Genomic DNA, 27395 nt, shown 5'->3' with positions numbered 1-27395 from the left:
TTTTCTAAGAAAAATCCGCATATTTTGGCCAGTTGCTACAATCTAGACATTGTACTAAGTGTGTATATAGATTGCCTTTTGTGTCAAAATACATATTGTATTACATTGTCTTACATCCACAAAATTTGAATTAGTACTACTCTAAAATAGAAAATTCTTAGAAACATGTCCGAAGAAGTTTCATGAGATTATGCAAGCTATTCCAAACTTTCAGATTTTAGGAAGGCTCATTTCCAGTCACATTCCAGTCAGACAGCTAGACTCCTATAGCCATAAAATGCTCCTTTAAACAGTCTCTCTCAGACCTATAACCCTAGGCCGGCGCTAGTTCCTACACCTGGAGGTCCCTCCCTTGCTTATTGGCCATGCTGCTACAACTAACCCAAGTGTCATTGCCAAACCTCTTGGAAACCTTAGAACACAACTCCGCTATTGTATCTTTTAAGATATTATATGTTCACATATACAGATTAGAAGATCTTTAGAGGCAGGAGCTAGCTAGTTAACCTATACCAACCAGACTGGCGTTTGCTACATTGTAGTTAACAATATAATTTTTGAATGAGTAAGTAAGGCTGGGGTTCAGATTCATTTTTAAAAGTTTTTTTCTCAATAGATATATTTTAAAATTGGAATAAAATTCACATACCATTAAAATTTACCCTTTTAAAGTGTACAACTGGGTTGGGGGGGTGTTGATATATTCATAAATTTGTGCAACCATTAGCACTACCTAGTTCCAGAACATTTAAATAATCCCAGGAAAAAAAATCTCTACCTATTAACACGCACCACTCACTCCAACCACTTCCAGCAACTACTAATTTACTTTCCATCCTTATAGATTTCCCTATTCTGAATTATAATACGTGGTCCTTTGTATCGGTTTCCTTTACTTAGCACAAAGTTCATGGTTCATCGATGCTATACTGTAATAATACTTTATCCCTTTTTATGGCTGAATAATATTCCACACTATGGACATAAAACAACTCTACACATATTACCTTACCAAAAGCTTTCAGAAGCTCAGTTCCTAAACATTTAATACAAGGTATCCACAATTTGGTGTTAAGCTGCATATCTAACTTTCTACCAGTTCCAAATATGAACTTACCAATGACCTGATCCAGGTTTTTCTATTTCCTTTTCTGACATCTTTCCCTAGATTTCTCCTAGCAATATAAAGTTTCTTGTCCTTTAATACAATTTCAGTCTCCACACTATAACATAAATTCTTAAAGGCTGAAATATTATTTTATATTTTTCATGTATTTTCAAGAGGGCCAAAGAGTTCAATATTCTCAAATGCAATTTTTCTAAAATGCCTCCTACAGAAGATTAAGAAATCACTTAAGAAGTGATTTCCCTCATCACATTGCTGACTCACAAATAGAGAATATTAATCTACCCATTATTTATTACATGAAATTGTTAACAGTTTCTGTGAACCAAGCTTACTGCATTGTTCCTAAAACAAAACAGAACAAAAACCAAACTCAAAGTTGATTCCATCTCATCAAGTTGATTCCAACTCATAACGACCAGGTAGAGTATGGCTTTTAAGACTTTAAGTCTTAAATTAAAAGTCTTTCTCCTCAGAGCGGCTGGTGGGTTTGAATTGCTGACTTTCAAATGGGCAATAAAAACTGCTCATGCCCTATTGAGGTTTAAAAACATTTCTAAATGCATCAACACGCTTTTGCCAAATTAAATTGGCAAACCCAGTAACAATTCTGAAATTCAGTAATAATAGGAACAATGAAAACAAATATTTGAGTTTATTGCACTTTGCATTTAACTCATTTAGTCCCCATAACCAACACTTGAAGGTAGATAAGATTATAATTCTAACTTTAAAGATGAGCAAAATAAGGACAGAGATCAAGTAAATATACTAAGATCAAACAGGAAGGAAGCAATAAGCCGAATTTGAACCCCTGGAGGTTGGCTCTCTTCAGATCAATTATGCTCATTTGTGGGAGCCAGCTGACAACAGTTTGGGTAATTGAAGGGAGTCAATAAAAAGACAGACAAAAGGTTTTGGGTGCTCATCTCTTCCATGAAACCAGGCCCAAGAGGAAGAGAGAGTGTATTTTTTTTCACCAACGTATATAATTCTGGGACATGCAAGCCTCCCTAGCCACGGACAACCATGTAGGTAACAAAGTAGGCAGTGTCCTAATCCAGATGTCCCTGAGCTCATTGGGGGCATAACCTAACCTAACACCAGTGCTGGGGGCAGGGAGAAGGGGGTTGAAAGTCCCCTGAGAGGGGAGAAAAATAGCAACATGTCTGCTCCTATAGATAAGATTGCTGACCATACAATAATCAGCCATGTGCTTATAAGAGGTATCATTAAGGCAGCACTATTATGGAAAGATGTTGTGGGGATGATTTTTAATTAGGAGAATATGACTGGGACTGGTCTCCAACTCACAAATGTGTAGAGCTCCCTCCACCCAGAATCCTGGCCTCCAGGCTTCTTCAATCATAAGCACAGAGAATTTGTCTGCATACACTCTCTTCATGGCCCTCAGTTTCCCACACTCATTCTAGTGCAAAAAGTGGAACTGCTCTACAGAAGCAGAGGCTGGAGGCTCAGAGTTTCATCAGTTTAGGTTTCTACTTATGGGTACTTCCTTTCCAGCAACTCGGGAATAAATCCTAAAGTTCAAGGAAACATAGGCTGAAAACAACCTTTGCCTGATCCAACCCCTCCAATTTGCATTTGAAGAAAATAAAACCCCGAGTTGAAGTGACTTTTCAAGGTTATAAAAGTAATCAGTTACAGAGCAGCAAGAACTCAAATTTCATGATAACCTAGTGGCTTCTCTACTACACCAAATGTTATGCATTAAAGTTATGTCCTGCTTTAGGAAAAATGAAGAGTCAGGCGTTTGTAAAAAGGATAAAGAACGCATATTCATCATTTTTACCAAATACCTACTTTTCAGTTACAGACTCTGCAGTGGGCCCAGCAGCATTCTGACCATTAGTTACAACTTTCCCAACTTTCTTCACAGTCTCCAGAACTCTCAGTGTATTATCAGTACTACGTGGGATTAGTGGGGAAACACTGTTTTCTGCATTTGAAATTCCATTTGCACTTGGAACCATTTTCCCCGTTGGTTCAGTACTTCCTATGACAGAAATGACATTTCCGGCTGTGCTTGGGACAGTGTGGTTTACACCACCTTTATTTAGAAGAGGAAACGTCCTTACAGTCGCATTGATCTTTTTGTTCCGTAATCGATACCTGTTTCAAAAACAATCAATGAATCAATGAGCATTTTGCTAAATCTCACTCTGAAAGAGAAAAAAGGCAATAGGAAAACATTTTACAATTCATTCTAAAACTAGCATGACGTTAAATTATAGAACTTTAGTATTGTATTTTTCAGATTTATTCATGCGTAAAGTAAAAGAGCATTCAGATTAAAGACTTTTCTAGTATTGTTTTATTTAAGGTACCAGACATAGTATTCTAATATATGTTGCAATTTGATCTGAGACTCCACCTAAAAAAATCAGTTTGTGCAACAAAAATTGCATTATAATGTAGTTCTAGTCAATGTAACTTGCAATATTTTCAAGTGGTGAACCATTATATTACATGAATAGAAAATAAAAGTATATATATTTTTATAATATAAAGTTACATATTTCTAAATTAACCTGACATTACATAATCAAACAGATGGTCGTTAAATAGGGTGTTAGTGATCAACAATACTTCTACAGTCGTTCCCTGTAGTCCCTTAGGAACCACAAACACTTCATTATTCAGTCTTTCTCTCTCCTCTCTGTGATTCCTACACACACACTGGCAGAAGTAGGTGAAGTTCAATAAAAATGTTTCCATATCAAACTGGTTGATGGTGTGATAGAAAATTAAGCAATAAAAAACAGAAGAAAACTAGGTGATAGCCAGTTTACAAATGGGAAATCAATGATTACTTTGAGCATAAGTAGACCAAGCCGGGTCAGTGGCAGCAAAGGGCCCAAAGATCCCTGTGCCTTGGCCAACACATCCTTTGAAATCAACTCTGCATTCCTTTACCTTCAAAAAAAATTATACAAAATATCTAACTGCTCCTTGTTTTCAAATCTCAAACAACAAATTTCAGATGCCCTAAGTTCGTAAAATCACTCTAGCAAGCAAAACCAAAAAAAGTTCTAGCACAAGTCTAGCACAAGTCTAGAAAGGAGAATGAGGAGTTAAGTTTCGACTCAGAGGAGAATGACATGTGGCACTGCCGGCATCAGTGTACCCAGAGGGGTGGTAGGAACAGGCAGAAGAATAAGGGTCTGACACATGAAAACTTCAGTCGTTTCCTTTCATTTTATTTTTCAGAAAATATACACACTAAAACATTTGCCAAAAAATACTTCCATATAAAAATAAGAGAAAAAAACCTGCCATATTTACAATTTAAGGACAACATTGAGAATAGTTTTCATGTTGTGCCATAATTAACCACTAATCTTTTCCAAAATTTCCTCCCCACCATTAACATACACTCAATGACTCCCATTCTGTCTCCCACCCGATAATCATTAATCTTTGGTTTCTACATATTTGCTTATTCCATGTAAATGAGATTATACAGTACATTTCCTTTTGGAAATGTCTTGTTTCGCTCACCATGTTTTCAAGGGTCATCCATGTTGTGGCATGCTGAGAACATTCTCTTTACAGCTACACTTTATTCCATTTTACACATATAAAAGTATGGGTGTTTAACATCCACGATAAGAGTCTGTGAAATGGGATGTTATGTGATTTGGATGTTTTGTGTGAACACCATGTTATGCATTTATTATATATATATATATATATGCACATATATATGCATATGTTCTATAGATACATATCAAAGTAATTCCTGTACAAGCTCAGTACCTGGGCTCCCAGAGTTTATGACCTCGCGTGTGTAACTGGAGGCCATTGGGCTTGCACCACTCTTAGAGCAGCCCCACGGGGCCTGGTCAGAATTGGAAGCCTCCAGAGACAAGAGCAGAGCAGAGTTGCTGCAGCCCGGTGTCCCCCTCACAGGCCCATGCTGCAGCTGAGTAGCTGCTCAAAATACTACAGGAGTCAGCTGCCAGAGTTGAGGCATTTCTTGGAACCCTTCTAACCAAGTCCACTTCCTGGACACCTAAGCAGTCTGGTACCAGAACAGACATTCTACATGTGACACTGCATACCCACGTCATGACAGATAGTGTCTACCTGTACAAACCACATTTTGCTTATTCATTCATCTGTTGGTAGACATTTGGGTTTTTTATAGCTTTTGGCAAGAAGCTCTGGTGGCATAGTGGTTTACAGATTGTGTAGCTAACCGCAAGGTGGTTCAAAACCACCAGCGGTCCTATAGGAGAAAGATGAGGTTTTCTGCTTCCATTAAGAAACCCACAGAGCAGTCCTATACTGCCTTCCAATGTTGCTGTGAGTTGGAATTGGCTTAGTGGTAGTAAATTTTTGACATGAAACATTTAGGGTACTGTGAGTATGCCACACAAAATCTAGGTGTGTGAGTTGCTGTTCACATTCCTGCTTTCACTCCTAGGCATACACCTCGGATGGAGGCTGCCTGGACTAATTCTATGCTCAATTTTTACAAGAACCACCAAACTGTCTTCCAAAATAAACTACACCAAACACACTGTCATCGAGCTAATGCTGACTCATTGTGACCCACGAGAGCGATACCATTTCACATTCCTCTAAGCAACAAACAAGGGTTCCGGTCTCTCCACAAACTAATCAGTACTTGCTGCCTTGTGTTTCCCCCATTCCTCTTTTCTTAGTGCTAATTTAAAGGAGGTAAGGTAACATTTCGCTGTGGTCTTGATTTGCAATTTCTAATGACTGGCTCATTACAAATTGTAGATAATTTTGCGAAGAATGTAAATTCAAGAACACTTTAATATTGCTCATACAGAACCTGAACGTACCCCAAAAGGCAGTCAATTAGAAAGAACAGAAGTATACGGTACGGTTTAAAATCAGGAAAGGTGTGCACCAGGGTGTGTCCTTTCATCATATCTACTCACTCTGTATGCTGAACAAGTGAAACGTATGACAAAGAAAGCTATACCAACAACCGGCTTGCTTGTTGGCTGAAAACAAAGAGGATTTGATGCATCTACAGAAGATCAAATACTATAGCATTCTTTATGGATTACTGTTTAACATAAAGAAAACCAAAAGCCCCATGAATGGGCTAATAAGCAAAATAATGATAAATGGAGAAAATATTGACATTATCAAGGATTTAATTTTATTGGACCCACAATCAATGCCTATAGAAGCAATAATCAAGAAATCAAATGTCGCATTAAATCAGGCAAATGTGCTGAAAAAGGCCTCTTTAAAGTGCTAAAAACAAAGGTGCCATTTTGGGGAATAAGGTGTACCTGACCCAAGCCATAGTGCTTTCTATTACTTCATATATATGTGAAAGCTTAATAATAAATAAAGAAGATTGCAGAAGAATGGATATATTTCGATTAGAGGGTTGGCAAAGAATACTGAAAGTACAATGGACAGCCAGAACAACAAAGGAATGTTTGGAAAAAGCAGTCAGAATGCTCAAGATAAGGATGGTGAGACTTGCCTCAAGTACTTATTAACCATGTTACCAAGAGGGTCTCATCCGTGAAGGAGAACATCAAGCTTGGCAGAATAAAGGGTCAGTGAAAAATAGGAAGAAGATCCATAATGAGAGAGACTGACAGTAGCTGCAAAAATCTGGCTCAAAACTAGCAAAGACAGTACCGATGGCAGAGAGGGTAGAGTTCTAGAGGCTGCTCGACATTGGAAACAACTTGTCAGCACCTAATAGCAACGGAAGCTAACGACGTGGAGCATTTCCTGTGCTAATCGGCCATTTCATTATCTTTGATGAACTGTCCAAGTCCTTTGCTCATTTTTAAAATACATTTTATGTTTTGTGAAAATACATGCAGTAAAACGCATTCCCATTCAACAGGTATGATGAATAGTGACATTGGTTACATCCTTCATATTGTGCCAGCATCCTCAATATCTCTGTAATAGTTGTTTCCTATTGACTTAAGAGTCCTTGGCCTCCAATCTTTATGCTTATGATTTAGAACAGTGTCTATTTGATCTTAAGATTATTTTTTAAAATATAATTCTTCAAGATTGCAATCTCTATCTTTTGACTTAAACTGGTACTTAATTTAAACTGTTACTTCAGAGGATAATTTAGATTCAAGGTTTAAAGAGCAACTTAAGTTAATAGTCCCAGGTTCAATAAATCTAGGCGTTTTAAGAATCTGAACTTCTGTTCTACATTTTTTCCCCTTTCCTTCGAGATCCATCTAGTAATGGTAGCTGAGCACCATGCAGTTCTGATCTCAAGGTAGAAGGGGAATTGGTTCCTGGAGTAAATTAATCCTATAGTCCGGTTTCTTCTCTTCTTGGGTTCCCATTCTTTCTCTTTTGTTCCCGTTGAATAAAGAGTGCTGGTGTCTTAGTTGTCCAGCTGTAAGCTTTTAAGGCCTCAAATGCTACTCAGCTATTAGGAAGTAGAAGTATATTATGCCAACTAACTGGATTGTCTCATGAAACCATGACCCTAACCTAGAGAACAAATCTTTGAGTTGGTTGGTAAGGTAGTTAATTTATTGTGCCAACCTGGGGTTAATTGAAGGGCAGAGGGATAAATGGCTCGGTGAACCTCGCCTTTCTAGTTCTCGGGTCTCTTGCTTTCTTCTGGTCGGACCACGGTGCAGCTGCCTTAGCTAGTTCCCTGCTTCAGCTGGCAAGGCTCACTTCCTGCAAGACATCCCTGAGGAGAAGCCACATGGACCTACCCTGAAGCAGTCCTGGGTACTGGAGCAGCCCGGGGAGATCCCTGCCAGCACTGAGATGCTTACACATTCACTGACTCGGCTTTCCTCCTGCAGTCGGCGTCATTGCGTCTGTTTTGTGAGATGGAGGAGGACTTTGTGGATTGTTGTTGGACATATGGGTTAATGTTGGACTTGTGGGCTTGGGCAGCACTGAGTTTGAATGTTTTCTTGATGTGCACTTAACCTTTATATAAAACTCTCTCTTATACATGAGTTTCTGTGGATTTGTTTCTCTAATGTACCCAGACTAATACAGTTGGTTATGTCTAATTAGTATCAGCATATACAGTCACCCATCCCCTTAATATCTTTTGCTTTGACCATTTAAAAAAATGTTTATTGGCATATGATCACATAATCACTCAGTTATTTTAAGAGCTATTCAATCATCACCCAAGTCAATCTCAAAACATGTTGTTCTCATACTCACTGTTAGCTCCCAGTTCCCTCAACCCTTCTCTTTCATGCCCCGATCCAGTTACTCTCCATAGAGCTTACCTATCTGGAAAGCTGGATTTTATTTACAGAATCATACAAAATACAAACAGGAAGCAATCAAACAAAACGAACAACAATGACTAGACAAAACACAGAAAAACTTCAAAGAGAAAGCAGAAAATTGAAACAAGGAGATCAAATGATAAGGTATCCCATTTAAACCGGAAGTCAGATCCATAATCTGACTTTATGATGTTGTCTGATAACAAGATATTAGCAAGGGTATGGACACCAACCCGAGAACAAGTGAACTAAAATCAATGGAAGAAAGTTTGTAGGAAGCCTAGTGGGGCTTAATCAAGGGCAATGTAGCAGCGAGGAATTACTAAACCCGAATGAAGGCCAGACATGATGGTGGGACAAGAGGAAAGTAAAAGGAAATAGAGGAAAGAACCAGGGGGCAAAGGACTTTTATAGAGGCCTAAATATAGGCATGTACATATGTAAATATATATATATAATGAGAGGGGACTAGAACTATGTACTCATATCTATATTTAAGAATTAAGGTTGCATAAAAGGGAGCCCTGGTGGTGTAGTGGTTGTGTGTTGCACTGCAAACAGCAAGAATTAAGATTGCAGAAGGAGACTGGACCTTGACTCAAGACTCCCCCAACACAAGAACACTTTGTTCTAACAATCCGGCATTCGGTGATGCTGACCTTCCCAACACGGTTGCTCTACATAAGCAAATGTGGTGAAGAAAACTGATGGTGCCCGGCTATCAAAAGACATAGCATCTGGGGTCTTAAAGGCTTGAAAATAAACAAGCGGCCAGCTACCTGAGAAGCAACAAAGCCCATGTGGAAGAAGCACACCAGCCTGTGTGATCATGAGGTGTCGATGGAATCGGGTGTCAGGCATCGAAGATCCAGAACAAAATCATACCCAATGTGAATAGGGGATGGGGGTTGGGGACATGGAGTGGAGACCCAATGCCCATCTGTAGACAATTAGACATCTCCTCACAGGGTGGTCTCACAAGGAAGAGATGAGTCAGTCAGGGTGCAGTATAGCACCTATGAAACACACAACTTTCCTCTAGTTCTTTGGTGTTTACCCCACTACCATGACCTCAGTTCTACCTTACAAATCGGATTAGACCAGATCATGCACACTGCTACAGATAAGAGCCCGCAGGGAATCCAGGATAGATAAACCTCTCAGGGTCAACCAGGAGAGTAGAGATACCAGGAGGATTAGGGGAGGGTGGGGGAAGGAAGGGGGTTTCAATCACAAGGATCAATCTAGAACTCCCTCCCAGGGGAATGAATAACGGAAAAGTGGGTGAGGGGTGACAGAGGACAATGTAAGATATGGGAATAATAATCTATAACTTATCAAGGGTTCATGAGGGAGGGAGATGAGAGGGGGAGCTGATATCAGTGGCTCAAGTGGGAAGAGAAATGCTTTTAAACTCATGATGGCAGCATATATGCAAATGTGCTTGACACATTGAATGACTACTGTATGGATTGTGATGAGATGTAAGAGCCCCCAATTAAAGTACTTGAAAAAAACAATAAAAAGGACATTCACATTCTTCAACTAGTCAGAGGGGATTCAACAGAAACTTAATTCATTTGGCGACCCTGCAAATAGATTTTCGGTGTTTAGTCATCCACAGTCTTCTGCAAATCGGGTGTTCACAATTTAAGTTTAGATTCCATTCCCTTCTTTAGATGTGGGTTTTATTATCACAATCCTTCAATCAATCAGGCTGGTGTGCTTCTTTCATGTAGACTTGGTAGACATCTAGTTAGATAGATGGCTGCTTTGGAAGATAAACCTCTAAAACCCCAGATCCTATTCTTGCTGATATTTGGGTACCATCTGGTTTCTTTACCACACTTTGCTATAGCACCCCTATCTTCAGTGAGCCCCTCGGGAGGGTGAGCACTGAGCAGGGCCATGTCATAAGAACCCATTTTTCTTAGAATGGGGCTAGAATTAAGTGTAAGCCCAGAATCCATTCATATATCTATGGTTTATATATGTCTCTGGTTCATTTTAGAGACATCATCACCATTTTATGACAGAGAAAATTCTAAAGCATCTCCCCTGGGTTTGCTCACTTTTTGACTAGGTTGGCTCTCTTTTTCTGCTAAATAGAAGTTTTTTATATGTGTTTTAGGTTTAGGCTTTTATCTGACATATTTAAGGTTCCTCAAGAATTTCTCCCAATATGGAGGTTGTCTTTCCAATTTGTTGATGGAAATCTTCTGATGGACAAAAGTACTCAATAATTATGAGGTCCTATCTATTTTAATTTCATCTTTTACTGCAGGAATTTCTGTTATCATATTTGACAATCTATCATTAAACACTAGGTCCCACAGCCTTGCCCCTACATTTGCTTCTAATAATGTTACGGTAGTCCTCAATCTTTTAAATTTGTCCATGTGTTCCCCACTCAAGCACTCACTCCTGGCTTTATCTAACTTAGAATCCAGTATACATCATTAAACCCTACTCTGCAAATACCTTTTCTCTTGATCCATTCATGATCTGTTGAATTCATTTGGTAAAACCCCGGGTTTGGTTAAACCCATTTTTTTCACTCACATTGTGCCTGCTTCCAAGCAGCTGAATATGCTGGAGAAAAAGTGTACAATCATGTTACCTACAATTCTTTCAAAATTATAGTCAATTACTTTAAATGGTCATGCAATATAGTAAATACATATCTCAACCAAGTTCTCTTTTCCAACTCTAACATTTTTTGGTCTATCCAGTCTCTGCTGCCCTTCTCATGATTGACGACCTTACTCTAAGAGAACAGAAAAACAGATAAAACCACAGAATTGCTCATCTTTCCAATACCAATTCCATTAACCTTCATGCATTTGGAACCACAACAGTCTTTCCTACTAAATAAAGATTTCCTGTTCCTAACCAAGGACCATTTTTCCACTTAGGTTTTAAGTGGAGAGCTTATCTTAAAGACATCATTCCTGTGATTACTTTTTCTAGTGAATTAGGAATTTTCCCCTTTTCTTGTCTTTTCTAATATACAACTCATATTAAGCATTTAAAAATACTCCCCAGGTTGCCTTTTACCTGTGAGGGAGATTCAAAAAGTTAGTGGAAAGATAGAATGAAACAATAATGGAATTTTTCCACAAACTTTTTGAAGCACCTTGTGTATGCTACTTTTCTGCTCTCTATTATCACTAACGTCTTTAGAAAAGTGCTTGTATGCAGAATTTTTACTACGCATTCTCTTATGAACCCATAAAACTCCAGTCTTTGTCCCCACTATTCAACTGAAATGACTCTAAGATCAACAATGGCACAGAGATCAGAGAAGTAGGTACAAACTAGATAACAGTCACAATTCAGATTTTCTAACTTTTATCTTCGGCGAAAAGAAAATTTAGTAAAAACTTAGATAAAGAGGAGGGCATGACTTGCTTTGTTTCTTTAAAAGACTTCTGATTTGTGGGGAATAACGAGGAGGGACAAGAAATGGTAGTTCTACGATTACTTAAGAGACAACTGCAGATTAAGAAGGGGAGACAATAACCTGGAAAGAAGAGATTGAGAAATACATTAAGAATACAAAATATAAACAGCAGAACTTGGTGAGTGATCAAGATAAGCAGAACGGAGAAAACCCTGAAAGATGACTCCCTAACATGGCTTGAGGGGACAAAATGGGGAATGGCAGAACAGAAGACAGAAGATGGAGGAGGAAAAGCAGGGGAAGAGAAAATTCAGCTTGAGTTTTAATTACAAAGCAGTAAAATGAAAATACTCAGTAATGATGTGAAATATAGATCAGATTTTCAAATGAAATGATGTGATCAAATGTTCTTGTGAGGCCTCAATTAGAATTTTGGTTTAAAAAAAGCAAAATAGTCTAAGATATTTGGACAATGTGTAATACCTTATCCCCATTGACTTTGGATCTGGGGTTCCTTATAAGAGGAGAGAAGAGAGAAAAGGTAGGAAAAAAAGAATGTTGACAAGATTAAAGGCCATTCGATTTAAAAAAGGATCTGCTTTCCCATTTTGCCAAGGCTTTCGGTTGAATCTGAAATGTACACCAAAACCAAACTCACCATCATCCAGTTGCTTCCGACTCACAGGGACCCAAAAGGACAGAGCAGAAGTGCCCCTGTGGGTTTCCAGGAATATAACTCTTTAGAAAAGTAAAAAGCTTCATCTTTCGCCCTTGGAGCAGCTGGTGTTTTCAAACAGCTGATCTTGAGGAGGTTAGCAGTCCAATGCATAACCCACCATGCCACCAGAGCTCAATGTGTACACTGGAGGGCAATTTATTTTCTGCAGAGAAACTTAGTAGAAAGAGATTCTGGCTCTAAACTAGTCTCAAGACAGGGCTCTCGAATAAAGTTTCAAATCATTTATCATTTAATGTTTCTCCTGTAAGCCATGTGACGGTTCAAAAACAAAGAAATAAAAGCTACTGCAATCTAAAAAACTCTATAGTGTGAATTTACTTGCATCTCTGAAGCTCATGACAAATCAACATTGTGTAAGACATGTTCTTAATGATCAGAAACTGAAGCTTGCATGAAACAATGCTTATGACTTACTTTTCAAGTTCTTCCTGAGAATGGGCAAATGTACAATTTGTTCCTCGTGGACACCCCCCTTGCTGTCGTAGATCTCGGCACATGCTAGTCTTGTATTTACTGTTTGGCTGGGGCTATAAGGAAAAGAAACACGTTCGCATGCACGCAAGCACACACACACACACACACACACAAGTGGGAGGAATTAGATATTTGGAAACTTTTAATATTCTAGTTGTTAATCACTCAAGACTGCAGAACTTCATGATCACATTTTCCACATTAAAAATGTAAAGACTGCACTGAAATAAATACCATTCCATTTGAACAGTGTTCCTGTTGTGAGTTATGTGGTAGAACTCGGTTGGGATTTAAACATTTCTCCTAAGGATTATCTGAAACCAAACCAAATGCTTATCTATTTATCAGGCAACATAAAGCCCAATACAATGAAAGATGTTATCATTAATGTATTGCTGTCTTGATATTCTGGTAAGTAAACAATTACAAAAGCATTAAGGGCAATAGGCTTTGTCCACTTAAAAGTGTAATTTCTGTCTGAAAGTGGAAAATTAGGAAATAGCAATTTATTTGTCAATTTGAGTATACAATGCTCATCTGAGCTTGGCATTATTTAGGCTCATATAAATGAAGAAAAAAACTAAAACTAAAAACAAATAGTTGCAATAATTTGCATAAACTTAGGATATTCTTATATTTGTTACCCTAATTCAGTGAAGTTTTCGGTTTTTTGTTTTTTTTTTTTAGTTAGCACTTGAATATTATGATGTCTTCTAATAAATAAGGATAGAAAAATGGAAAGATGACCAACTTGGAGTAGATTTAATTTAGGCTCTGCCATTTATTATGAGCATAACCTTAGGTATGTTATTTAACCCCTTTAAATTTCAATTTAGGAGCAGTATCCATCTTGCAGATTACTACAGGTATAGAAATATGTAAAATACCGCATGTAGCGACTGGTTCACAGTAGCTAAATAAATAGATATTATTATTAGAATGAAGAACTATAGATTTGAAATAAAGGATAATGAAAATATCTTGAAAGTTCAAATTCTACACATCTACAAACATACTCATTTCGGTGAGGGTAGTGGGGGGAGGGGGAGTGACTACCCACATTCCAAAAACAATCACACAAAACAGAGGAAATCAATAATTTGTATTTGGTCAAAAACATTCTATATTCCACTGAACTCCTATCCAATATAGCATCCAAACTGTTGCTGAACTATGAAATGCTTATCAGAAACTAAAATGTGAGCTTTTTCCAAAATGGTCTATAAAAGCTTATGAAGAATGGTGAATATAATCAATGCCATGGGCTTGTACAACTAAAAATTATTTAAGTGGCAAACATTTTGTGATCTGTATTTTCCCACTAAAATTTAGTTCCATAAGGACATTGACAAGCAGCTTTTACAAATGTTTCAGAGCTAACAGCAGTCAAAAGTGCCATAGATGTTGTTACCTGAGGTGCTTCATGGCCTTTTCTACTGTAATTCTGTATGAAATCTACAAGTCCATGAACCACTGTTTTAACAGCTACCATCGCATTTTCAAGTTGCTCCCATGTTGGCGAAACGGCATCTAAAATAAGCCACCAGGGAAAAGCGGTTGGGAGGAAAATCTGTTAGCAATTTTTCTCTAGTGTTATTAAACTCAAAGGTAGAAAACTTTAAGATGCTGATTATTTTTCTACATACCTGGGTTAGGATCTATGTTTGCAAGAAGCTCTAAATGAGGTCTCAGTCTATTTAAGTTAGCCGGGTCACCTGTACGTTGCAAAACAATTGTCAATTCCTGGACACTCTTTGCAAATGATTCTGGAGACTGGAGCTAACAAACAGAAAAGAGAATGGCGTTTACTCTGGTTCTTTTGATATATATATAGCTATGCCCAAATGCTTTTATTTAGTCAAATTAAGTTTCCATGTGTCTTCAGATTCATAGTAAGAGTATCAATGGTGAATTACGTTTCCACCTCAGAATCTGCCCTATGAAATTCATCATTAGACACTTAGAGCACTTATTTAAAATAAAAAAAAAAAAAAGAAAGAAAACTTATTCAAAAGCTATTAATATCTCTCTGGGATTAGAATGTTGATAAACCTCTGACTTTTTAAGCCTACCAGATTTATTCTAATTTCTGTACTTGCCTCCTTGTAGCCTTAGTTAATTTTTAAAGTGTAAAAACATTTTTAATATGATAATTTAGAAGAGTTCAATATTTAAAAAAAAGAAAACGATATCCAAATGCCTGTCTCTGTATAAAATTCAAGTACTCTTCAACATAAAAGCAATAGTATATAATCAATAGCTCTAATTTTACAAACCTTATCAATGATAGATTGCATGTGTGATTTATGTGCTAGGTCACCATACAGAAGGGAGGACCACTGCTCGGGTGAAATGCGAAGTCCTGCTTCCATAGCAATGTGGACAATCTGTGCATCATGTTCTCTGCGTAACGCCTCGTAACTCCGAAATTCCTCCTTTAGTTGCATCAGAGAAGAGTCTTCATCCCTTTTGGTGACCTAAAAAATAGAAAGGAGATTAACAAACACACTCTCTCTCTCTCTCTCTCTCTTCCTGTCCCCATAACAATTTCATTCATTTATTTTGGGGACCTGCAGCACCCAGCACACAAAGAAAACGCAATATCCTCACTACAAATTCTTTTTGGAAGAAAGGAAAACACTTTAAGTCCTTTCCTTTAATGAGCGATGCAGCTGGTAGGCAACAATACTTGTAAACAGACAATTACAATATAAGGCTATACTGTACCAACAAGGGAAAAAAGCCATTACAGCTGACTGATCAAGAAGAATACCAAAGAATGTTCCTCAGCTAAAGACTATATAAACTGAGTCTTGAAGAAAAGGGAATTCCCAAGGCTAAGAGAGTGATGAACAGAATGCTAAAGAGAGACAGGTTCTTGAAATAGAAATAAGAGCAAAGCACAGACAGCTAAAGGCTACAATGTAGGCTGGAAAATAAACATAGAGGTCTTACATAATAAAACGTGGGATATTATCCTAAAGGGCATGAGAAACCACTGAGGACTTTTAAGCACAAATGACAGAGAATTTATGCTTTATGAAAACACCACTTTGGCAGCAATGATAAGCAGCAAGATATCCAACCGACAGGTATACATTAGCACTACCATATGATTAAAATCTGCCACCACATAAAGTATTATTTATATAGCATTAATTTATATTTGCCTCATGACAATAAAACCAAGAAGTTCAACAGTTAGTGAGTTTTTCATGTCATAATACAACTGTCTAACTATCCAAACATACAGGCATCAACTACAATAAGTAATACAAACTTACTTCTGAAGCATGTTAAGTCAACATGATATTTAAAAGGGACTTTAACATTTTAAACACCAGGGGTAGGGCTTTAAGGAATAAATCAGGGCATAAAAGGGAAATCACTTTCTAAACTAGCTTTATTCAAATGTCAGCTATTAGTACAGCTATAGATGTATGACAACTATAAACCAACAAGGAGTAATTTTATCTATTAGGGGAGGATACCATTAAGTTACTATGAAAATCATTACTGTAGTCTGTCACATCAGGATAACGAGTGATCTCTTTGATTTGGCTGCGTAGCTAAAAATATGCTTGAGAAACAAAAGATTCAATCCAATCGCTGCCCTAAGGCCATGGAAACAAGCACTAAAACTATCAGACAGATGTTATCCCTGGCTCTTCACTGAGGTTCACTGAGTTCATCTAAATATATTTACACTACCAATGAGCTAAAACTGAGGAAGCTTCAGTTTGTAGAAAAATGGAATTAAATGGCAATGGCATTTTCCACAAATATTTGAAGCCCCCTTGTATCTCAAGCTGAGCAATTTGCCAACAACACCTTTTATTCCCTGTCTTTATCATTCCTGGTGCTACAAAATCAGCAAAGTATGTTTTCATTTTAAATTTAAAGTTATACTTGCACACAAGGCAAAAGCACAAACTCAGTGCCATCCAGTCACAAGTCTTAAGCCCCAGTCAAGAACCTACACTAGTATGCAGTTGTAACCTCAAGAATTCTTTCCACTTCATTCAGTACCTGCCGGAACCTCTAGGCCCATTAGACAACAAAAAACACATTTCTAACTCTCTCTCTGAAAATGGGCTCAAGCAGAGTAACAAATGTGAGGATGGCACAGAACCCAGCAGTTGATTGTTCTGTTCGGCACAGGGTCCCTGAGGTCGGAACCAACTCGAGGTAACTTTCCTTGGCTTTTCCACCAGACCCCAAAAAATCCAATGCAGAGTGAGGTAGTATCTTCAATTTTTCACTTCCTCGTTGTCCCTAAGACAACACACAGGGCATTTTCAGACTAATAGTCTTAATTCTTCATTCTAATCATGACAGGCAGAAGGTTAAACATCATATTACGGAAGTTACAACCATTACCCATTTTAATAACATCTTTAGTATAATTCTTGACAAACTTTAAAAATGGTACATATAAAAGAACTAGGCTCCTGAGATTCACTTTTACTATGTCAAGTCAGGTTTACCAATCTAATCCCTTATGTTCTGCTCTGAGCTACTGGCAGCTTCATACATGGGTTCTTATTCTCAATAGATGCAAACAATGCAGTGGGGGGAAATCTCTTCTCAGCTGTAGACAACATTCTGTACTTCTGAAGTCTGAATTGGAAGCACCTGCCCAAGGAAGCCTATCTCATACATGGGCAGATAATCTCTAGACCAATGGTTCTCAACCTTCTCAATGGTGCAACCCTTTAATACAGTTCCTCATGTGGTGGTGACCCCCCACCATAACATTATTTTTGTTGCTACTTCTTAACTGTATATTTGCTACTGTTATGAATCGGGTGAACCCTGTGAAAAGGTCTTTCGACCCACAAAGGGGTTGCAACCCTCAGGTCGAGAACCGCGCTGCTAGACAGTTGACAGCTGTTGGCTTACCTTAAAACAAGATGCTCGATACAATAGTTGCACAACATGACCAATACTCGTTTTTGATGCCTGAGGAAATCTTGGTTCTAGCCTTTGTACAACAAAAAGTACCAGAACTTTCCTTGAGAGGGCAGAACCATCTTCTAATGCCAGCAACACCAGTTTCAAGGCTTCTTCTTGCATAGCTAGAAATATTAAAAGTAGGCAACAACAGTTCATGACAAACGAGGAACCCTGCAGAGCATGTCTGCCACAATCTTCTTTAGGTATCAGTTTACGGTGCTCCATTATCCATATAAACAAACTCACTACCCTTGGGACTCATACTGGACAAGAACAGAGCTGCTCACTAGAGTTCTGAAACTGTGAGGCTGTGAGTGTCAGGCTGTCTCATGTATCACCTGTGGAGCAGCTGGTGGGTTTGAACTGCAGCTGGTGGGTTTGAGGTTACCAGTCCAACATGTAAACCACCACACCACAGAGTCTGTATTTAATTAGCACAAATAAGGAAAATATCACATAAACATAGTTTAATAAAAAACAAATAAAATAAAGCAGTTTTCCTATAGTCAATCAGAACACAAGGCAATAAAATGTAAAATATCTTCTGCAAATATTAATAAATTAGGTAATGATGTTAAAGTGAGCTACTCAATTAAAAAACCCACACAAAGGCAGGTTTTTAATATATGGAAATTATTTTTATGCATATGGCTGTTACTGTGTCTATCAAAATTATTTTATATATAAAATCTTAATGTGTTTTGAGCTTCTGGATAGAATACATACAGAAAGTATTCATTTTCATTGTTCTTCAGAGATACATAGTATAATATGAATCTAATCATAAGAGCACATCAGCAAACAAATTATGAAGAATACCCTGTAAATATTCAGAGTTTCAGGTTCAGAAACCCATAGGTGCAGTTTTACTATACTCTATAGTCACTGAGTCAGAATGGACTTGACAGTGAGTAAGAATATACATTACATTTTGTATATTCATGAATCATAGACATGTAGATCTTTCCCATCTTTTGGCAAAGTGAATGGTACTGCTTTGAATGTTAACTTAACAATAATTTGTTTGAATACCAGTTTTCAATTCTTTTAATGATCTACCTAGGAGTGAAACCGATGAGTCATATAGTAATTTGATGGTTAACCCTTTGAGGAATCATCAAGATGTTTCCACCGTAACTAAACCATTTTACATTCTGGCCAATAAAAAAGTTTCCAGTTCCACCACATTTGTGCCAACACTTACTTTCCTTAAAAAAAAACAAAAAAACTCTAGCATTTTACTGAGTGAAGTGATAGCTCATTGTGATTCCTCCACATCCCTAATAACTAGTGACAATGAACATCGTTTCAGGTGCTGTCGGCCATTTTGCATGATTATTTTTGGAGAAATGTTGATTCAAGTCCTTTGCCCATTTTTTATTGAGTTGTCTGTTCATGAGGAAATAGCCAAAGGCAATATGCTTTCAGTTATATATAAATGTAGTCTAAAAAGTAATTTTAAATTAAAGTTTGTATTATGGAAAACAGTAAAACATGGACAGTAGAGGTAAAAGGTGCCTATTAACAAAGCTGTTATCAATCATATTTTATCTACTACTTATCTACTTTTTTAGTTTACTTAGGCCAATTTTGAAATAAATCCTAGGTAACATAGCACTTCATCCTTAAATACAGTACTATCTATTTATAATGGATAAGGATTTGTTTTCTTTTTTTTTTTTTGAAATAGGATTTGTTTTCTTAATGAACACTACTACCACATCCAATTTAAGTACTAGTAACTCTTTAATATTAACATAACACCCAGTCCATGGTTAGTTTCCGCCCATTGTCTCAAACGTGTATTCTTAGAATTGGTTGAATTAGTAATCCAAATAAAATTTCTATCAACTTCCAACCAGCCTCCATGAAACCTTTTAAAAGAAAATTCATTTATTTGCTAAGGAAATAAACTCAACATTTCAAAAACGTTCTCATATTGTTTGACTAATTTTGTGTTTGTTGTTTTTTAATAAGTTCCTCAATCTCCCCTTCCCTTTATTTCCTTTCTATTAGAGGACTTGATTAAATTGGGTCAGTTGTTTGCTGCTGCTTGTTGCCAAGTACACAAAGAAGCTTCACAAAGCTCCTGAAATTAGAACTTAAAGATAATGTTGGGTTTTTTTTCATTTCTGGTTTTATTTACACAAATAGAACTCGCAAATGGGCCATCTATTCATTTTCTTCACTGTGCAGCCTGGCGTTGGGATTGGTGACTCTGATGGCCAGTTGGCTGCTCTTTCTACAATGGCTTTGTGATTCTCGGAGGAAACATGAGCAATCTCTGCACAGGAAGACTTGTTGCACATCACCAGCACTTCCAGCTCCTTGACGGTGTGGACCAGGAACTTGCGGAAGCCACTGGGCAGCATGTGCTTGGTTTTCTTGTTGCTCCCGTAACCAGTGTTGGGCATCAAGATCTGGCCTTTGAATCTTCTCCGCACCCTATTGTCAATACTTCTGGGCTTGCGCCAGTTGCGCTTAATCTTGACAGAGTGGTCAGATTGGTGCGGGATGAACTTCTTGGTCCTCTATTTGACATTTTTAGGCTTCCCCAGGGGTCTGAGGGTAGCTGGTGGGAGATGGCTCGATAAAGGAATTTTGTTTTATGAATTTTGAAGCCCTGTCATATTTTTTATTCCCTGCCTCACTTCAGGATATAAATAAAAGCTAGTCAACTCACTTTTAGTAATGCAAAGATTTTTCAGTATCTTCAGACTTTATTCATTATACATTCTCTATCAACCTCTTAACAGTATCAACAGTTGACAGTCATTTTTATCCGAGACCTAGTAATTAATTTGGAGTTACAAAAATATTATCACTTTTTCTATATTAGCTGAAATTCTGCCAAACAAGGAATTGTCCCTGAATATAGAAGAATCAGGACCCCTGATGGTGTCGTGGTTACATGTTGGGCTGTGATTTGCACAGTTGGCAGTTCAAAACCACCAACAGTTCCACAGGTGAAAGGGTGGGCTTTCTACTCCCATAACAGTTACGGTCTCGGGAATCCAGGGTGGGGTGACTATGAGTCAGCACTGACTCGATGGCAGTGAGCCTGTCGGTTTGTTGTTCTTGTTACAGAAGACCCATCCCTGAAACAGTTTGTATAAGAAAGGTAGGGAAAAAATGCTCGAATTGTCTTCCCTTTTAAATTTCCAGGATTATAGGTTGTTGCTTTAGAAACCACTCAAAACTAACCAATGACATTTTCTCTACAAAATCATTACACATTCACAAATCAACCATTACAGTCATTATGTATTTTGTTGTTTAAATAATTTCATATGGTAAGTGGGAGCCCCATCAAATTTCCTTCTGTCTTGTGAACACCAGTGTTCTCTGTTAGCATTTTTGTTTTCTATACTTTCCATGCTCATCCTAGAATTTCCTACCCTAGTACTGGAACAAGGCATTTGCATAAAGAATGATGCTTCTGTTAGTGGGCAGAGTATTTATTAAGGGTTAGTCTTAGTGCTGCGGTTATTCATTGCTTGTACACTTTTCAGTTGATAGGTCTAGGAAATACGCAGTTTTTAGCAAGAGAAAAATCAATCAAGCCATTGGCAATTCAAATTTAAATTGTAGGAGGATTATGTAAATTATTTGATTATGTACTGTTTTTTTAGTGCTGAGAATCTTGATGGGATGGACATAATGGCTACCTTTATCTTACTGTATATCTGTATAATAGTTTCCAAATAATAATGCCAATAAAACTATTAATAATATGACTAGTTAGATTAAGACTTATAGGAATATAAAATCAAAATCTTGTGTTGAAAAAAATCACCTAAAATTATTCCTTTCTTTAAGGAGCTGTTACCAACTTGCCCTTTATATTTTTAAATTTTATGATAGGGAATACTGTTTTATGAATTAGACTGTGTAAAACATTTACCTCTTTCCAAAGTCAAAACAGGTATATTCAGAGTTCTAATGTCTTTGCTTTCCCCCTGGCCCTTTATTCTACATTTTTAACTTTTAATTTTCACTGTTGTCGCTTATGGAAAATATTAAAAAGTAGACATGATTGTATCTCGTTCTCCTTTTTACACAAAAAGTAGCATACTAAGCACACTCCCTGTACCTTGTTTTAATTTTATAACACATATCTCTTGAGATCACACCCTTGTGCAATATTTATACTGTCCACATATAACAATTGCACTGGAAGGACACAAGACAATTTAGTAAACCTATCAACTGACACAAAAACCCAGTAGTGTAATGAGTCAGGAGTTGGGCTGCTAACCACAGGGTCAGCAGTTCGACCCCACTTGTGCCTCCGCTTAAGATGAGGCTTTCTGTCGCTGTAGAAATCTGCACCCTTGGAAACAAACACTACGTTTCTACTCTTTCTACATGGTTGCTCTGAGTGGGAACTGACTGGACAGCAGTTGAGTTGGGAATATCAACAGATGTTCAAATTGCTTCCAAGTATTTGCTGCTATCCTTGATCTTGGCCAAAAGGCCAAGAAGCAATGATTTGCTATTATAAATAGTTTTTATAACTTTATTTTGTTCCTTTTTGCTATGTGTTTGGGATAGATTCTTAGAAGTGGGATTGTTGAGCCAAAGATAAATTGCACAGGTGATTTTGCTATATAAGGCCCCAGTTCCTTTAAGTTCATACCAGCTTCACATTTCCACCATTAAGGGTGAAATGATACATTAACCAATTTAAACACAACAATGCCAAGAGTATATTACAAAGCTTTGAATACTTAGCAATATAATAGGTGAGAAATGGAATCGCAGGGTAATTTTAATGTATATTTCTACAGATATGAGATGAGTACATTTTTATAGGATTGAGACTATATATATTAATTTGTACTGTGAATTCTGTCTAAATCTTGTGTAGAGTTTTAATTGGGTTGCTGGGTTTTGCTCTTTCAAATGAGCTCTTTGTGATATAATTTATAAACATTTTGCCCAGTTTATCATATCTTTTTACTTTATTTTGATGTTTGGAATCAATTCTTTTTAGAAGGTAACACAAGAGAATCCTTTATAACCATGGAACAAATAAAGATTTTTAAGATTAAAATGCACTAATCATAAAGAATTATTCCTAGACAGTTTTAATTTTAACATTTTTCTCATGTTTTAAAAACTATCAAAAGCTTTTGGCCTTCCCCCCCCCAATCTGTGGTCCTCCACTCCCCACCATAAAAAAATAAGTTTTCCACTGCTTACTACCCGTGTTATCTTGAGCTTCTAATTCCATTCTCTAATTCGTAAAATTGGAGCTGTCTTCTATCTTAAAGTGAAATTCTCAATCTTGAATGAGAAAGGTATTCTAAAACATTGACTCTATAATACAGACTAAGATTAACAACTACTAAGTCTATTTATGAGATGTAAGCAATTACTATGGTTCTTCTAGCTAAAATTCCTTATGCATTGTATTATTATTCTGGACTCTATAGCTGTGGCTAAAATCTCATTTTGGAGAGAGGGGTTTAGTGGTTACACAATGAGCTGCAATCTATGAGGTTAGAAGTTCAAATCCACCAGCTGCCTTGGGAGAAAGACAGGGCTTTCTAAAGAATAAGAAGTTATAGTCTCGGAAACTTGCAAGGGTAGTTCTATTCTGTCCTACAGGATTGCTAGGAGTATTTGGAGGATTGGTTTGGAGGTATGCTATGCTAATGGACAAGACTAAAGTGGCATTAAGTCTCTAATTTAGTAGAAGGTATGAACCAGGTCACACCCTTTGTTTCTTTGGTGTTAAAACTGCTGAAAGAAGTCATACCTCACAGCCATTCCTTTGAGAGAAGGCAGAGCAGAGAGAAAACCCAGGACCATTGGCAGAGGAGCACATTTGAGATCTGTGTTTGAAGTGATGGAGGCTGAAACTATGGCAAGGAAACCTTGAGGCAAAACAGAGGGGCGCCAACTAGACTATGAAACTGTGAAGATGAGCTGTGGGCAGGCTTCCTGGCCTCTGGAGGCACAGGGCAAGGGGACAACGTAGCTGAGAGGCTGATGAGCAGAGAGGGACAATTGGTCGCTGACTGAGGAGAGGTGTTGCTTATTTCCCGAATAAATACCATAATTGTGAATTTTGTCTGTGAGTTCTCTGTGGCCACTGCAATGAATTACTGACCCCAGAATAAAAATAGAGTGCTGTGGGAGGGATGGTTGGTGTTAGAATAGGTAAAGAAGGATAGAGGGTGGAGTCAGTCTGACCACTGTGACTTGGGATGGGAACAAGAGAGTGAGAGGCCCACTGGCCTCTCATGCCAGTTTTATGTAATCTCTAATTATGTCGGTATGTGTGTAGAAAGAGGAGTCCAAGGATTCTTCCTAGCTCTAGAAATTGATAAACCATACACCCTTAAGTCCTGATGGCTAATATGGAAGGTAGGCAATCACTATACTGTTACTTCTTACCTGGCCCTAGAAACTGACATCCTCGAGCCCTAACAGCAGCCCATAGGTTGGCAGACAGCTGCTGAGGGTTCTGATGCTGTAATATCAGTTCTGTTACAGTTCTTTCTCCAAGTGAACGGGCTGCTCGCATGGCTCTTACGCGACCTTCTTCCTCCACCAGCTGGCAGTTGACAAGTGTCACCAGCTTCCTTTGCATTGGTCGGCTCAGTGCACTCTGATTCAAACTAGCTACACCTTAAGAAAAAAGGTAACGTTTGTTAAGGCAGCTTTAATGACAGCTTTCTTTGACTATTAAGCCACATCTAATGAGTTCTTTAGGAGCATCTTGAGTTACATGTTGGGTTGCTAATCACAAAGTCAGTGGTTCAAACCCATCAGCCACGCCTTGGAACACAATGAGGCTTTCTACTCCTGTAAAGACCTACAGCCTTGGAAACTGACAGGGACAGTTTTACTCTGCCTTAGAACATCACGATGACTTGGGATTGACTTGATGCCAGTTAGTTTGGTTTGGGGTTTTTAAAATGAATTCCTTTTCAGGTACTTTCTTTATCCAGCATGAGTATCTGGTTTATTACTATTCTAAGATAATAAGAAACAATTCTAGTTACTTCACATTTTATTAAGTGTCCCCAAGACAATACTTGAAATTGGGTTTGTCCTCCATCTTTATTAAATGAAAATAAATGTACAGTATAATGAATAAAATGTTTAACTTACAAGTAATCATTGAACACAAGACATTTAGAACATTTCTTGATGGTACGCTCTCAGAGCCTATATACTTTTAGCAATTCAAGGAATTTTGCTTCACCCATGTTCCCAGGCATCACTTTTTCCCCATATCACCAATTTCCCTCTCTGCTTGATCAACTGCACCACTGTAAGAGCAAGCGGCCATCTTTAAAGATTAATAAAGGATCTTAATGATCCCTCTTCCTCAACCAACTCTGCCTCATTTCTTCCCTCCCTTTTGTAGAAATTGCTCAAGTTGTTTCACAAGCTTTTAAAATCTTTAAAAGTTGTTTTAAAATCTATTCCAATCAAATCTTTTGCCACTGTCACTTGTCCAAACAAGTTAACCTCTAGTTTACTAAAGTTAGTAATCACTTTTCAATCCTTCTATTACTTGACCTTCCAATAGCAAGCCCCTTTAAAATCATTTAGCTGGTTTCCAGAACTCTGATTTTCTCCATTTTCCTCTTTTGCCCCTTTCTTTTCTTCTAGGCTTTGGGATTTTCAACTTTTCTCCATGACCTCTTCATTTTAAAGGGCCTCGGGACCTTATTTTCTTGATCTGCATTTACTTTATTCTACTTCCCAAGAAGCCCTGGTGGCAGTGTTGGCTACAAATTGAACCCCGAACCCAAAGGCCAGCAGTTTGAACCAACAAAATACACTGAGGGAAAACGATAAGCTTTCTGTTCCCAGATTCAAAAACTCAGAAACCCTTGGAAGCAGTTCTACTTTGCCCTTGCCATGAGTTGGGACTTGACTCTGCTTGGCTGGATGGCAGTGTTTTTGTTTTATTTTCATTCCCTTAAATACCACCTACATGTCAATGGCTTCCAAAGTTAGAGCTCCTAATCCTCATCCCTTAACACAAAATTCAGAAATCCTGCTGATCAAGTAGTAGCATCCAAGATTCAAAATTTAAAACTTAACATGTCCAAAATTGAACTCGAGATTTTTCTACCTACACTTGATCGACCTGCAGTATTCCCTGTCTCAGTTGTTGACAATCTCTCTTTCAAAGGCTCACAGTCACTCATTCTTGACTCTGCTCTGCCATACCCCATATCCAGTCATTTAAGAAATCCTGTTGGGCTTCAAAATATATCCAGGCTACTTCTCACTCACTCCTTGTCTCAAAAGCTTCTTAACTTATCACCTTGCTTCTACCCTGAGTTCCCCTGAGCAGCCAGTGACAAACATCACCCCTTTGTTCAAAACCCAGAAGCAATGCCCAGTTTCACTTCCAGTAAAAGCTAGTCTTTAAATGGTCTACACTATACATCATATAACTTCTATTTCTTCTCATTTTATCTTATCTTATAATATTTCCCCCCTCATTTACAAGGCTCCATGCAAACTTACCTCTTCTTTGAAGATATTAGGTATGTCTAGAGGATTTTAAATTGTCTGGTCCTGCTAGTTGAAACACTCATTTCCCAAGAACCTATAAAGCTAACTATCTCATCTCTTTTAAGTCAATGTGCAAAAATATCCATTTCAATGAATTCTGTACCCAATTTTAAAACTGCACTGCGCCCTTCTCTATTCCTGACATTTCTGATCCTTCTAACCACATTGTTTTTTTCTCCTTAACAATTTTTATTTATAATACACGATTTGGTTTGCATTTTGTATTACGTGATTTACTACTTCTCCCTGCGTTAAAAGGTTTAAGTGTGATCGACTAGTATTTCTGTCTGCTTGGCTTGCTGGTATAGCCCATGCAACAGAATGCTGTCTGGCACTCATGCTCTCAAGATATGAATGAATGAATGTGGTGGTCAAGATGAGTTTCTCAAGATAAATATTATGTCAGAAATATCTAACAGCGCAAAGAACAGAGTAGGTAAGAAATAAATACTTGATTCCTTCCTTCACTCAAAAAGTATGTGCTAGTCAGTGAATAAAAAGACAGATAGTGACTTTACCACTAAGCGCTAAATAGAAATCGATGGGATGACTGAATTAATAACGTACACAAGTAGTTATCTTAATAGGACTCATCAAATCTATATTCTGCTATTGCACTGTTAGCTTAATCAATGAATACAAATATTGTGAAACTTTAAACATGAAGTGGCTGATGAATTCTTTAATTAATAGCATCGATTATTTTCAAAAACAAGTACAATATAATGCTCTCAAGGAGCTTTTCCAAGTTCTCTCAAGTAGACTCATTTTCTTTTTTTTAAAACATTTTTTTTTCTTTTTTAACATTTTATTAGGGGCTTATACAACTGTTATCGCAATCCATACACACATCAATTGTGTAAAGCGCATTTGTACATCATT

The 27395-nt window shown here is 37.6% G+C and overlaps 1 protein-coding gene and 1 non-coding gene across 3 annotated transcripts in view; both read right to left on the bottom strand.

The window, feature by feature from the left end:
- The window catches only part of RC3H2 (ring finger and CCCH-type domains 2), a 56409-nt gene that overhangs the window by 15632 nt on the left and 13382 nt on the right, over positions 1-27395 (bottom strand). The window contains exons 4-11 of one of the 2 annotated variants that reach the window (XM_030885625.2): positions 26754-26787; positions 24369-24602; positions 17910-18085; positions 15284-15484; positions 14654-14786; positions 14419-14537; positions 12948-13060; positions 2951-3259 (exon numbers count right to left, since the gene is read on the bottom strand). In XM_030885625.2, coding sequence (XP_030741485.1) covers positions 2951-3259; positions 12948-13060; positions 14419-14537; positions 14654-14786; positions 15284-15484; positions 17910-18085; positions 24369-24602; positions 26754-26787 — 1319 coding nt within the window. Of the gene's footprint in view, positions 1-2950; positions 3260-12947; positions 13061-14418; positions 14538-14653; positions 14787-15283; positions 15485-17909; positions 18086-24368; positions 24603-26753; positions 26788-27395 lie in introns of those variants that run through there. The other variant, XM_045290181.1, reaches the window with a different exon arrangement.
- On the bottom strand, positions 14873-14982 carry LOC115869659. The gene has a single exon (XR_004046312.1). It is a non-coding gene; the product is annotated as a small nucleolar RNA SNORD90 (small nucleolar RNA).

This window comes from Echinops telfairi, unplaced genomic scaffold (genome assembly GCF_000313985.2).
Source record: "Echinops telfairi isolate 266 unplaced genomic scaffold, ASM31398v2 ScPeMD7_32;HRSCAF=126, whole genome shotgun sequence".
NCBI lineage: Eukaryota > Metazoa > Chordata > Mammalia > Afrosoricida > Tenrecidae > Echinops > Echinops telfairi.
This window is presented reverse-complemented; position numbering and strand designations above follow the sequence as displayed.